We start from the raw sequence: 15,046 nt of genomic DNA, 5'->3' as shown, positions 1-15,046 counted from the left end.
AAGTGCTTTTATGATCTTTGATGGATTTATTCAGAAGAACTGCTGCAGTAAGAGGTAATTATACCCTGGCAGGTAGACAGGGCTCAAAATCAAGAGGTAGAGTTAAGATTGAAGAACACAACTAAAGATAAAATTGTGCTTTACTATGTAGTTGCGGGTTTTTTAAGCGTATGACTTGTGTGCATTTCAAGACTCAGAACTATGGCTATTTAGATCCGTTGTGTGGACTTAAGATACTAGAAAAAATGTGATGCTAAGCAACGTGATTTTCCTTCTTCATCTTTCTGTGAATGAACATAGGATTAATGCTTCCACCATACAGTCAATTTGGCATGATGTCTTCCTGACCAGAATTCAATTGGCATTCAATTTCAGAAATAACTACACTGAGAAAATAATCTTCAGAGATGTTGCAGTACTGTAGCTGAGAATAAAATTTGGGTCATAAGGCAATAGGTAGGAAGGAACAGTTTTGTCTAGAGTAAGCTGCAGTCTGCTACTTCAGATTGACAAACATAATTATCAACTTGTGGTGTGAGATTCCCGCTTCCACTATGATTTTATCTAGAAGTGTCTTTGTCACAGTTATTTTCCTTCCAGTGTAGGTTACGTGTTGTTTTTCTGTTGCTTTAAGATGAAGAAAAATCTTCTTTTGTAAAAGCAGTCATTGGAAGAAAATAAGGTCCGTGTAAAATTAGCTATAGAGAAATAGATATGGAGCCACAATGGGCAAATCACCTCTAAGTGTCTGTAATGATAAGTTAGTTCTGGTCTTTTTTTTTTTTTTTTTTTTTTTTTTTTTTTAAGATTAGTAAGTTTGTGCATGCATGTGCTTGATTACATATTCTGTCTTCTGGCTTTAATTCACTAACAGAGCAGTCATTTCATGCTACCTATTTGGTGTACCCCCACTGTTAAGTTAAAAAAAAAAAGCTATAAAAGTTACTTTATTCTGCTTCTTATGTAACTTCTTCAGTGTCTCTTCACATACTAAATAAAACTAGATCTCTTGCAGAAATGATAATACGAGAGCAATTTTAGGTTGTTTAGCTTGAAGATAAATACTTATGAAAGCTAGTACGTTTCTGTAATACCTCTGTCTTTTTAGTATTTTAAAATAGAATGCTATCAAACATGCAGGACATATGCCAAAGTATGTATTACTATTCTGACAAAACATTCAAGTTGCCCATGTATATTTTCATAGAAAAATTCCAGCAAAGCTGACATTAAAATGCTGAGCCCTTTAAAGAGCAAAAGATGTAGTTAAATTAAATAACAGCTATGTGGTGAAAGTGATAATGTTTATGGCCACTACTCTTAATTTTGCCTCATTTGATGAGTAGCAAAGCATCCTATTGCTTGACAAATGTATGTGACCCACTTCACATATTCTTGTGTTTTTCATAGTGACAAATGAGCTTGCAACTCTTGTTTTCTCTGATTTGAAAAGAGATTGAATGCCTCCAGGCATTTCCTCATTCCTGAGGTCTGAACACGTATTCAGTGCTTATGCCAGCATTAATTTATCTAGCTGAAATTCAAGTATTGGTTAACATCTTAACTCCCTCAGAAGGCTGGAATGTAACGTGACTGTGAAAGAGCTATCAAGGTGGGAAAGGATGGCAAAGAGCATTTCCTTACTACAGTACTTTCCTCCTGCTCAGGGTATGTGCTTAAAGGAGTGCTATATATGTAGCTTCCACAACACAAACTCTACAATTATGAGGCTTACCAACCTGTAGTATTGCACTTCATTCTTTCAGAAGGTCTTTTTATTGAACCTATGCATCTTTCTAAGAAATTTGAGAAAAACGGTCTAATTTATGAAAATCTATAATGAACAACAGTTGCATAGTATGTGTAACAAAAGCTATTACAAAGATGAGAAACCTTCACTAGAACTTGTTACACTGTTTTTCAAACATAAAAAAAACTTGAGGTGGCAAAATTTCCACAATAGCTCAGCTGTCCAAAAGAGGAAAATAGGCCCACGTTTTTGTTACGGAGGCGTATGACTCTTTGTGAACACTATCAATTTTCTGGTATGTTGTCATCTTTTATTCTGCTTGCATCTATTTTGGATTAAGCTGGTGTTAACCTGTGACAGACTGATTCACAGTAGCTTGCTATTCAGAGTTAGTCATGTTCTTTTCTGATTTTCAAATATGACATGAAGTTAGAAGAGGAAAAGTGTAGAAAATGCCTGGAGAAACTGAACGTGCTGTGACCTGTAGGAAAATGTGGAATTAGTGTGTGAGTTTTAATTTGAGTTGTGGTGGGCTTCGGCACCGTTCCTATAAGCAACTGACTATGGGGAACTAATGAACAACGATGCCCCAAGTCCTCCTTGTGAAGACCTGAGGTTGCCAGGTCGCCAGGATGACCTGGATAGATCTTGATGAGGTCATGGATGGCTTCCACTAGCTCTTAATTTTCCTGGTCAGGGTCACAGCTGTGTTAGTGCAGCAGGGGAGCTCTGTTGGCTGCGTGGCAGCCAGGAGCTCTGTAAGCTCCTGCTGGAGCTGACTACACAACTTCCTCCTCAAAAACAAGGCAATGGGAAAATGATGGTGGCATCACTCAGTGAGATTAACCTTGGAATCCTCTGTATCTCTCTCTGCACACTGATACAAAAAGTGAGCAAATACTCAGAACTTGGGCGCTACACTGAGCATAAAATTACATGCCATTCTGCATATTGTTCTTCCTACAGACAAGGTTATGATTTAAAGGTCTGCACACCATCTTAGCACAGGTTTCTGTTCCATGTTATATTGATTCAACTGCCTGTGAAATTGTATAAGAAGATCTTAAGATAAGTAACTTTCTGGCAGCTCTGCTGGCTTAGGTGATCACCTTTCCCAGTTTAATTATGGGATGCAGAAGTGCTTCGTGGAGGGTGGTTCAAAGGCAGAAAAAGAGGTCTCAGTGGGTGGGGAGAGATGACTGCTACCTGAGCAGCACTTCTGAATTTTTAACTGCAGCCTGCACTAGATCTGTGAAAGATCTCAGTTTAAGAAGTCAAGCCTTACACTTGCTCTGCTTCAGGCCCTCATCACCCCCAAACTATGAAAGACTGCAATTCCAGGCTTGCAATTCAAGTGCACTGGTCTGGTCTGGTCTGGAGCACAAGATCACAAACATGAATTGATGGTACAGGGAGCTGAGACTGCTGCAGGGAGCAAGCAGGGTCAGGAATAAGCAACACGAGCCATTTGTGAGCTGGCTTTGCTGTCAGAAGCATTAGCAAAGTGGAACTGTTATACAGACAGCCTGTGATGTCTCTGTTTTAAGCTTGCTAGGTCTTATGAGTTTATTGTATACCAAATAGTATGGGCATTTACATAAAATGCCAATAGCAGACTTTACAAGAATATCAAAATTTATTTTAAAATGTTTTAATTTCTAGGCCTTGTTTTTTGTAATGAGTACAAACTTTGTAAGACGAGAAAGTGCTTGCAGGTGAAACTTAGCTGTACAGCGGAGCTTAGAAGTCAGAACTGAAAGTAAAAGAATCTGTCAAACTATTCTTATGTTCAGGCTGTGATTTTGGGGGGCCTTGATCAATTTGGCAATGCTATCTGAGTTATTTGTTTTATTTATTTATTATATTATTTATTTATAAACACAAAAAGCTACAGAACATGGCGTTTGGAAGCTCCTAAATACCACCTCATCTGTTGCTCAGGTATGATTTTAGTCTGAGTGAAACCATATAGGAATGATACTGCGTTAAAAAACAAATAGAATCCTTTTTTTTCTGAAAAATGATTTTAACCAGAAGACATCCTGGAGTGCACGCTGGCAGTGATGTGATGTCCTGGGGACGTGACCCATGGCATCACTGAGGTTCTTCTCTTAGAGAGAACATACAGGTTCTCCTTACATGGAAAGTCAGAGAAAGCAGCTTTCATCCTTTGCCACAGCTGGCCCTTTGACTGATTTGGGTTTAAATTGTCAGCACTGCTCATGCTCTGCCTGTCTGATTGTAGAAGGACCTTTAATACAAGTACCATAGAATAATTTAGATTGGATGGAGCGTCATCTGGTGAGTTAGATAAGGTTGTTTAAGGTCTTTGGACAGTGATATATCTTGGACAAATAGTGTTTTGTTGTTGTTCTCCCCCTCCCCATATGCAGAAGCTAGTGTTTGCAGCTGATAATATTTTATCTGCAAATGTAGGTGGAGATCATGTCTTCAGAGTGCCAGCTGGAAAGTTGGTCCTATTTATCCTTACCTTAAAACACTAAATTTAAGAGTAAGTGGGGAGTTTGCCTCTGGTGCAGTAGAATTCCTGGAAATGTTCTGCTTAGGTTTCAGCTTCAGCCAAAGTCAAATGTGGCTGCGTTTTACAAAACTCTGTGAGAGGATGGGGAGGGATAATGTACCCACTAATGCTGTTAGGAAAGACAATTTTCTGGATGTGCTATTGTGTATTGCATTAGCTAAGTATGATAAAGTCATGAACTGAACATTGTGGTTAAGTCTACTTTTCATGTTGCTCTGATGAAAGAGTGGAGTTTTGTTCTTCTTAGGAGAGCTCTGCTTGATTTTAAACGAAGCAATGTTTCTTTCCGAGTAACTAGTACTAAGCTTTCAGTTGGAACTTGTTAATCTTCTAGTATTAATGTGCTTTTTTAAAAGTTCTTCCATGTGTCTGTGGCTTATTTTAGTCCCGTTTGTATAATACTGAATATTAATATGGTATTTCTCCTCAGTGAACTTCCAGAAAACAAGTACACTGTAGACCTTGAGTCTGCAAAGCCTCACTGCACACTAAGCATTGTGCAAGGTAATGGCATGTTAATGGCACGCTAAGGAAATGCATGAGTGAAATCTGTGTTTACAAAAGATGTTTCAAAAAGACCTGATTTTTTTTCACCTGAAGTTATGAATAACAACTAAAGCTGGTGAGTCAGCTTTGTCATGAGGTCACCCAGCAGTGCTGTGACTGCACAAGAACTATGATTGTTTTGCATTAGTTTGCACTTTGATGTATCTCCTGCTCAGAACTTTACATGGTGACTGTTAGCATGGTCACGCACAGGTTAAGAATGTGATATTGCATCCTAATTCCTTTTCTAAAGACTGAATAACTATGGTTGAATACGAGTAAGTGATGTGCCCAGGCGGTCAAGAAGGCCAATGGTATCCTGGCTTGGATGCAGTCAGCAGGAGCAGGGAGGTGACTGTCCCTCTGTGCTTGGTGCTGGTGGGGCTGCACCTGGGGTGCTGTGTTCTGGGTTCCTCACAGCAAGAAAAGACATAGAGGCCCTGGAGTGTGTCCAGAAAGGGGCAATAGGACTGTGAAAAGTCTTGAGGAGTGGCTGAGGGAACTGGAAGCTTGTGGGTGAGGTTAGTGGGCATGGTGGTGGTGAGTTGGCTGTTGAACTAGATGACCTTACAGGCCTTTTCCAGTCTTACTGATTCTATAATTGCACTGTAGATACTCAGCTAAATAATTATGCTAGTCTTTAGAAGACATCACATACTTATGATCAGAGCTTAAGAAAAACCATTGATTTTTAAATTCAGTTAGACAAAAAAATCTACTTACCGACTATAAAGAAGATGTTTGATTTCTTCAGGTCTTCTGAAAAATCTAAGATAAAAAAATAAGTCATTCCATTGGCGACACCTGCTCATATTAGTCTTGCTGACTTTCCACACAGTGATCTATTTTTTTTTTTAACTGGATTTGCTTTCTGCTCTGCATTGCAGAAGAAACAATCACCCTGTTCATTTATCTCCCACCCTTGTAGCTGTTACTGAAGATACGATTTCAAGAAAAAAACAACTTGAAAGCTAGACCTTGCATATGTAAATCATCTTTAAAAAAAAATAAAAAATAAAAAAAAAAAGAGCACATGCACCATAATGTAATAATCTGCCTTCCATTTTATCTTTCTCTGAATATATAATTAGATCATGGCTGGTACAGAAATTGGTTCACAGCCCATTCAGATGTTATTTGGTGTACTACATCAGAGAGATAACCTTAAATTCCTGTGAATCTTAAATTCAGCCAAATAATAATAATAATAATAATAACCTCAATTCAAATCCAGGCATCTGCTATTTTTATTCCTACCAGAATTCTGGTGCTATTGCACTACCTTTTGCTTAAATTGTTGGGTGTCTTTTTTTGTTTGTTTCTGGCCAGCTCCCAGTCACTGCTCTGTTTATACCAAGGTAGAGGGTGGTCCTGCACCATGTCTGCTGGAAGTTTGCCTTTCAGTTAACTACTTGCAACACGCTCATTTACCTCATTTAATGTTGTTTCTTATGCTGCATAGAAGCATCTACATCTCTTGTTGTTAACTTTAAAAGGTTTAAAAGGTAAATAAACTCACCTCCCGTGCTTTCATAACCAGAAAAACTTGACTGATCCTCCTCCTGTTAATTAAGCAATTGACAAATTGAAATGGATTTTTCTTGCAGAGTAGTTTGCATTTCTTCTTCTATTTACTTGTCTCTATGTCTGTCTTCTCCATTTTCTAACCTCTGAGCCTTAATCTATATTGAGAGATGGTTTACAATGTCACTGGAATGCTGTTTGAGTCTATAGAATGTCAACCTGGAGAACCCAAGGTAAATGGAGAATTCAGTGGCTCCTGTCTATTTATTTTTTTTATTTATGTGAAGAACACCTTTGTGTGTTCCAGTTTTCAGCTGTGCAGTTCCAGTCTATGGTGTAAGCAGCCCAGGTGCACGGTGGATTGAGTTTGAAGTGTGGTGGCATGATAAGCTATAAGTGATGGAAAGGCAACACTGGAGCAGTGGAAGAAGTGAACTACAATGAAAAGACAAAATTAGTCTCTGGTCTGAAACAGTTTGAATTTGTTGACCTTCAGAATACACTGCAAGACACAAGTTATTACAGGGGCTGCTAAACTACAAAGAGGGATGAGGCAAGGGAAATGGAGAACTTGGTATGGTTGTTTTCATTTCCTGATGTTTGATCATTTGGAATTATTTTGCCATGTACTGTATATATAACCACTGAAGAATTATGGATTCTGACCAGCAAGAGTCAGAGCAAGAATTGTTTGCTGTTCTTATTTATAGGAATTATATGCATATATGCAGGACATAGGCTGGGCTGTGTAGTGTCAATACATTCATGTAATCACTGCCATAATATAGTCCATAAAATAATCATAACCTTGACAATAACATGCATATCTTACAAGACTGATGTCTAATATCAGCACAGTACACATTATGCTGGTTCTCTGAAAATAAACATATTTAGAGTGGAGGTTTAGGTTATGTCCAACACTAGTATAGAGTTAACAGGCTGTAGCTGTTTGGAGTTCTGCTTCAGTATAGTGTCAGAAATAGCCACCGTCAGAAACGTGTATTTCTGCATGAACAGATGAAGTGGAATGAGAAATGTGGTGACCAGAAGAGAGAAACTGCTGGCTGCTTTAATGCATGGGGCTCCTGCACTGCACTTGTGGATTTCTCCCTGTCTTCCCATTATCACTGAAACACAAGCACTCTTCATTAGGCTGAAGAGCCATCACATTGACCACATTGAAGGCTTTCATTCTGTGATTCTCAGCCTATTACACTGCAGCAGAACTGCTTTAACTTTGCCTTTTTAAAATATACTACTAATAAATGAAAGTTTGGAGGGGAATATTTTGGGAAAATGAAGTAAAAATAAAACATTAATTTCTTCCCTGCAATTCAAGTGACAGTATTAACAATGCACGCCTTTTCTTTGAAGTAATAATACAATAATACCTTAGACCTTGCAGAGGGCATATTACATACAGAAAGCCTGGTTTGAGATTCAGCCTTTTATCATGCCTTTGAAGTTTATGAATGCAAATAGTTTTAGGCACAAAGTTTAAAGTTTCTTTAAAAATCAAGACTGCAGTCACAAGTTTTCCCTACAATCAAATGAATGAGGAAGTATTCCTTGCAGGTAATGCGGTTTCAAATCATGTATTTTGTTCTACCCTGTAATTGCAGCACGGAACTGTCTCAGTAACCCCACTGGGCTGCTCAGAGCAGCAGGTGATAATAAAGGTCTGGACTCTGGCAGTCAACTGAGCATGCAGCCTGGTGTGAGTGGAGCCACTGGCCTGGGGCAGAACAAGCTCCCCATATTCAGAGAATACATCACTGTCAAAACTTTGTTTTTGCAGAGATTTCAGTGGCATCCAGCTCAGAGTGGGAAGAGGTCCTGACAGCTTGTCTCTGGGGGAGTTGTGAGCAAAGTCAGGAGGAAGAAGGGTAAGGCCACAGTTAATCTGGCTCTGATTATAAAGTATTCCATCACAGCTGAGAACCATCTCGCCCCTTTCTTCCCAGACTCCCCAGAAGGACAGCCACTCTGCCCTGATCTGTGTGAAGAGAGCACACTGCCTTCATGGCCTGCAGTCCTTTTTAGACAGTGGCAGACACTGGTTAATCCCAGTCTGCTTGTGGCATTTGACAAGATCTAATTGTGTGTTTCCAGCAGTAGGTCTCTAACTTGTGAACAGCTTCATCTCTGGCTTGAAAGCACTGTTCTGCCTAGTTGCCAAAGTAGTATGGAAAAGAGCTGTTGGATTTAGTTAATGTCACCAGATCCTAAAATATAAACTGGCTGTTGCTATCAGGAATATAATGACAGAGTAGCAGAACAGTTTCAATATTCTCAGCGTAGCTGTTTGTGTTTAATTAAAAGCTAGGTGAGGAACAGAACTTTTGCTAATGAACTCTGGAGAAAAGTGTGACTTCAGCTGCCTTTAAAGCTAGGTAACACCTTCACATATTATCTGGAAACAGTCAGTGGGGCACAGCTGGTCACATAACTGCTTTGTCAGTGTAAACAATATATTGGATTCTATACAGCCAGCAAACTTCTCCATCTGTCTCTAGCTGATATTTGCCTTCAGAGTTGGAAAATGCAGGCTTCTGGCTTGTCATGTAAGTTGCTATCAGTAAGTAACTGAATGGCAGTGGGTATGTTACAGGTTAATGAGTGTAAGCTGTGCATATCATTGCTGGATGTGAGGTTATTTCCATAATAAAACAAGATGACAGCAAGTCACAGTTTGCAGCAAGGAGATGATACAGAATTCTCCAAATCTTTGAGTTTTGCTATTAGTGAACTTGGGCACTTACAAAATATCACTTCAGAGAAAGCAGTAAAACATTTTTTTTCCCAATGGGACTTTTTTTGTTAGGATTAAAATATAATTGCTGTGAATGTTTGTTGCCTGAGGCGAGAGGTTTTCTGTTTCAGTCTCTGTTCCAGTCTTTTTTTTCCCCACCCACATTAATAAGTTCTTATTGCCCTATTGTTGCTGCATGCTTTGTGAAAATAGTGGTGTAAAGTGCCTGATACGTTTTATTCAATTTTCAATAGATATAGCAGAGTTCCTCTTAGAAACTTAAAAAGTGCACAAATAACCATGGGTTAAGGAGAACAGAGGCAAAGAAACAAAACAATTATGATTAAATATTCAATTTGCATCAGGGAAAACCTTCAGAAAAGAAAATGCTATGAGTAGTATAACAGAGAAAGGGAGAGAAGTTGCTTTCATTAGTCAGTGCTAAACAGGATTATTCAGACACTTAACAAACCTACCTTAACAACACAATAGTATAGAAAGCTCTATATCAATAAAATGACATTTGCAGGGAAAAGCACTTCATACAGCTCCTTTACAGCACTGCATCAGTTCTCAGAAAAGAATTTATCTTTAAGCAAACCAGTTCAGGAGGAATGTGACCAAACAGAGAAAGCTTATAAGAAATTCCATGGCCGATTTTATTTTTAAGAACTGGGTGTATGCTATCAGGCAGAGTTTGGTCAGTCATTTTTAGAAGTCACTCTGGATATAATGATATTTTGAAGTGATGAGTCTGATTACACAGAGAAAAGAAGAAGCTTGTGTGAACAACTTCAGAAATGTGCAGAAGGTGGGCATTTATACTATCTTTCCCATGGTATAAAGCGTTACGGTTGTATGAATCAAGTGACATGTAGCTACAGGGGGATGAGCTCCACAGAGTCAGCTAATGAAGCAGTGTTCAGTGAAATAAAGACACTGTGCACACTGAAATTGCAAACAGGAATGTATCTGTACATAGCAAGAAAAATTCAACTGAGAACTGGCAGCCAAAGTTACCAAGGGCAAAAATAAACTAAAATTAAAAAGGAGGCTAAGCTGTGTATGGAAAGATGATTCAGTTGATGCTGATAGGAAATCCTGGAAGGAATACTCTATCTGATGCTTCAGCAAGAAAAACCAATCTGTATTACAGATCTGGATAATATTGAAATTGGAAGTAACTTCATGTTTTTCTTCAGTGAGTTTTTCCACCCCTCCTTCTGAGTTATTTGGCATAAGATTTTATAAAATAAATAGCAGCAGAACCCTAAATAAGGCTGATCTGAGTCTGACAGCAATCTGTATGCTATCAGCTGAATATTTTCCACATGTGTGTCTGTCATACTTGTGCAATACTGGCAAAAAAAAAAGGGGGGAGTGATGTGAGGGAAGACCTATCTATATACGTGTGTTTGTGTATATGGATGTATATATGTGTGTGTGTATGTATATCTACATAGACCTTTTCAAGTAAACTGTTCTACACCTTTGACTTTGTAAGTTTGGAATTAAAACATATTTTTCAATTGTCTTTGAAGTCCTTAGAGAAGAGAATGAACATTTGGTGTTTCTATAACACACTGATACATTTCAATCACATTCAAGCATAACTAACTCAAAATATGTTACAAAGAGAATAGCAGTAAATGCATGCTGCTTCTGTATCCTACTGCTTATTTTCCTCAGTTTTGAACACCTGATATTCTCTTTTTATCTACAAACTCAATTTAGCAATAGAATGAGACTGAACTGAAATTGCACTGACTTGTGCCTAAAATTACACACAATTTTAAGGATTAACTTTAAGAATGTAAAAATTCAATGGAACATATCAGGCACAAATCCTTTAAATAAATGAAAATGGCATGTTTCTCTGCGTAGGAAATATTTGTTGAGAGCAAAACTTAACATGTGAGTAAAGAAAAAGGAATAATACAAGTATAATTAATACAAATAACATCATGTGTGCAGTCCAAGTAAGAACTGAGTATGTGGCTTTATTGATCTCATCAGCGTTCTTTCAATGGGGATGTAGGTGTACGCAACCATCAATTTTTCAGCATGCTGTAGTGCTGTAGATCTACTTTTGGTTTGTTGAAAGTTTTCTGCATCTGTAGTGTTTTAGTTTTTTGTTTGTTTGTTTGTTTTTACTTTTTTACATAAATCTTCCCTGTGATTCCTTTAGGCAAGGGCATTATCTGCACTTCAAAAGAGATATTAACTGACTTATCAATAAGGACACAATTATATATGAAAGAAAAGGCAGATCTAGGACTTAGATTTTCACTTTCACCTGTTTAGATTGGAGTATATTTGCTTTGAATTCTTAGTCCTTAATAACACAATATGAAATTCAGTTTCAGATGTAGAAGTGTCATTTGCAAACATCTAGTACCTTATAATCAAATTCAGCTGTCAATTAAGTAAACTCACTGATTAAGGTTGGTCAAGGGAATCAGAAAGCAGTGTAAGATGTCTGTCAAGCATCATCTGGATATAAAACTTTTCTGCTTGAGCCCAGTCCAGTCTGTCACCACCTGTGTGTGTTTTAGTTTGCTATGTGTTTGTAACCAAGCCTAATAGGCATGTGCCTAATCCTAAGGGAAGGTCTTTCAGATTAGACGTATGCAGTTTCTGCTTATCAAAATTGGAATGGGCCCTTATAGGTGCAGTTCATCTGCATTCAAATCACAAAATGTGAAGACTCTGGGCAAGCCTTAGCTGGGTGAAGCTGAACATCAGAAGAAATTGGGTGCACTCAGCTCTGAGCTGTGGAATTTGTCTTCTAAATTCCTGTTTTCCTGTAAAAGCAAATGTTTGGTTTTGAGGAGATACACTGGGTTAGTTGCAAGTTTTATGTATGGGCAGTGGTCCCTGGGAGCTGATTTCATGAGCTGTATTGTTCCTTGCCTTTAAATTAGATTTAAGACTTGAATAGCTTTTTGAAGCTGAGCTGCTTTCTGCACACTTTGTGTTGAAATATGGCTCTGGAAAGAAGGGGCTGCTGTACTCTGACCTCCCCGGTCCGGAGCTAATGAATGTGTGTAAATGAGATACAGTGTGAATACACCCCGACTCGGAGGTTTTTCTTCCCCCGAAAGGTGTATTTTCTTACACAGTTCATACTGCTCATTGGAGTTACTTGTGGTAAAAGAGATGAATAGTAATTAAGATGAGAGAACAGTGCTAATGTTATTTGAGGTGATTTTTGTTTGTTTGTTGTGCATGCAACCAGGAAGTGCAGACCAAATGGTTTTTTGTAATAACATCTACAGAATGCTTTTCCCTCTTGCTTCTGGGATTTTAGCAAAGAGAAGCATTTCTATGCTACCTTCCTCATAAAATAAACCTTATAATACCTATACAGTAATGTTAAAACAAATTGATTTCCACTTGCAAACTGAGATCATATATATCTTGATTTACATGCAAGACATAAAATGTGTGTGATTATTAAGCAAGAAAAAATGTATTAGCTTGATATTGATTTCTGGACACAATCATGGTAGAAAAAAGAATCACAGTAATGAACTTTAAAAGGACAAACCTAGGATTTGGGGTGAGAACACATTTTCCAGCAGGGTAGCAGCACTTGGCGTGATCAGAGCAGTGTGAGAGTGTTCTGGTAAGCTGGACTCTGAATTTGGGTTGAAAATCTGACTTGAAGAAGAACTGAGGCTTTTTCAATGTATCTTTGTGACTTGAATGCAGTGGCAACACTCGGTGCCCATGTTTTCTGTGCACAGTTATTATCTATTGCACATTTTAAAATACAGTATTGCATACAGGTTTGTTACTCTTCAGTAGGTCTATTGTTACGAAAGTTCCCTGTACCTACAAAGTTATTTCCAGAAATTATTACTTTTTCTTTCAGCATGTTTTTTTTTCTGTAACTTGCCACCACTCCTAAAATGATTCTTCTGTGTGTGGAGTATTTATGCTCCTTGGGGCATTTAAGCTCCCATGGGGGAGCTTAAATTTACATCAGGCCACTGCAGCAGGGGAAAGTGCATCTTCAGTGGTGCTCAGCTCCTGCTCTCAGGCTGCTAATGACACTGCTAACAAAAGGTTCTCTCACATTGCATGCCATTGGCACTATCTGTGGAGCTGGAAGGAAGTTTTATTTGCTTTTTAGTTTAGAGAACAGATGAAATCAATTAAATTTCCAGTAAGATTGTGGCACAAATATATAAATGCTTTGTCAAGAAACATATGAGGTGGAATTTAGTAATTGCTTCTTTTGGAAGAACTAAAACTTCATGAGTTAATTTCCACAGATAACCTACAAGATGTTATACTTCTGATTGCATGCATTATCTTCACCACTCATTTATTTTGCTAGCATCAGCTCTATTACTTCATGAAAATGCAACTCCAAGACAGGTGAGGTAAGCTGTAAAAAGTAACTTGTCTTTTAGTCTTAAAGATGTTGCAGCAATTCAAACTGTCTTTAAGAACAAAGACAGCAAAGAGCAGAGGGCAGAACGTGCCTTTCACTTGTAATCTCCTGAGTTTTCTGAGGACATTTCATTTTCACTCCCTTTGTATCATTCTTTAAGATGAAAGTATTTGTCCTCTGCTAGCAATGTCTACAACAGGCAGTATGCTCAGAAATGTCTTTTCTCTTGCTCCCTGCTAAGCTTTTTGTAACCCACACACAGTGTCACCTGCTGCAGCACTTGTCCAAGATGCACAGTAACACGTTTTGCTATAAAGCCCTGTTCTTTAAACTGCCAGTCATAATTCAGTACTGCATAGTGGGGGAGAGGCAGTTTTATTTCAGGATAGCACAGCAAAAGTTAGCAGGCGTCTCTCCCTTGTGTGGCAGGTGATCAGGTCTGGAGGCAGCAAGTGTTGCTATGCCTCGGTTACATCTGCCATTTACAGAAAAGCAGATGCATGCACAGGCAGCATGCAGAATTACAGCAGGGAGAAAGAGGGAAGAAATGTAGACCCAGGAAATGTAACTAATGAGAGCAGGCCTTTTAAAATATGGAAGTAGAGCGCTGCCTGGAAGAACTTGGCATGGAGAAAGACATGGACAGGGTGTTGTAAAAATGAGAGCAGCCTGTGGCCTCAGATCTATGATTGCTGCTACTGAAATATAAGTTGATAGCTGTGCTCAATTTTTTCTCTGTCCAAGACCTTTGAGACCAGCTTAACTTTTGACCAGGCCTGTTGTAGGTTTACTGGAACGCCCATTTATGTTTTTATTAGGTACTTTATAGCTTTCAAAAAGAATTTTCTACAGAATTTATGAAGAAGTAATCTGTTGAGAAGGATTTTAACTGTAAGAAATCCGCAGATCCAAGATGCTCTATTATGAAGGGACTGTAAAAATAGGTCAGTTCTTCCTCTTTACAACCAGTATGTAAGCCCAAATTACTAAAGATGACTGCATAATCACTGGGTACATGAGGAGAAAAAATAAACTAAATAGGAAATATATGGTTTCAAGAGGATACACTGAGGATTTTTTTTTTTTTTTAAGTATTGCTACTGTACCCAGGAAAGCCATTCTGCTGCTTCAAAATAATGCAAATAAGTTATTTAAAGAGCAATTCTGTATCCATTAAAGCAAAATAGTATCCTTGTAATTACTGCAATTTGAAACACAAAAGTAGAAATGAGATTAGTAAATACTTTTTACCAAAAAATGCTCTGTTTCTTTAATGCTTTAAAGTACAGGAATTGCTGCTGAAATACTTTGAAGGAAGGGCTTTGGTAGAGGTCTCCTGGGGTGCTGGATGTGAACAGAACCTACCCACAGCCCTGACTGATGTGCCTAAACATAGGAGAATTTAGAAACATCTGTGTGTTTCTTTATCAGCTTTAGGAGCAATGTGAAATGTAAAGGTAGCCATGTAATGGGTAGTACTCATAAATTCAGCTGCGAAGTTGTTTGTGCGTGGAAGGAGAAGGCCTC

The 15,046-nt window shown here is 38.3% G+C and overlaps 1 protein-coding gene across 1 annotated transcript in view; it reads right to left on the bottom strand.

The window, feature by feature from the left end:
* The window catches only part of AK5 (adenylate kinase 5), a gene marked incomplete at both ends in the record, with an annotated part of 83,027 nt that overhangs the window by 13,592 nt on the left and 54,389 nt on the right, over nucleotides 1–15,046 (bottom strand). Inside the window, 2 exons of the mRNA XM_079536113.1 lie at nucleotides 5,562–5,606; nucleotides 6,358–6,400. Coding sequence (XP_079392239.1) covers nucleotides 5,562–5,606; nucleotides 6,358–6,400 — 88 coding nt within the window. The remainder of the gene's footprint in view (nucleotides 1–5,561; nucleotides 5,607–6,357; nucleotides 6,401–15,046) is intronic.

Source organism: Tetrao urogallus, assembly GCF_951394365.1.
Source record: "Tetrao urogallus genome assembly, chromosome: 5".
Classification (NCBI taxonomy): domain Eukaryota; kingdom Metazoa; phylum Chordata; class Aves; order Galliformes; family Phasianidae; genus Tetrao; species Tetrao urogallus.
The sequence above is the reverse complement of the archived record's forward strand: the minus strand, read 5'-3'. Positions and strand labels throughout refer to the sequence as shown.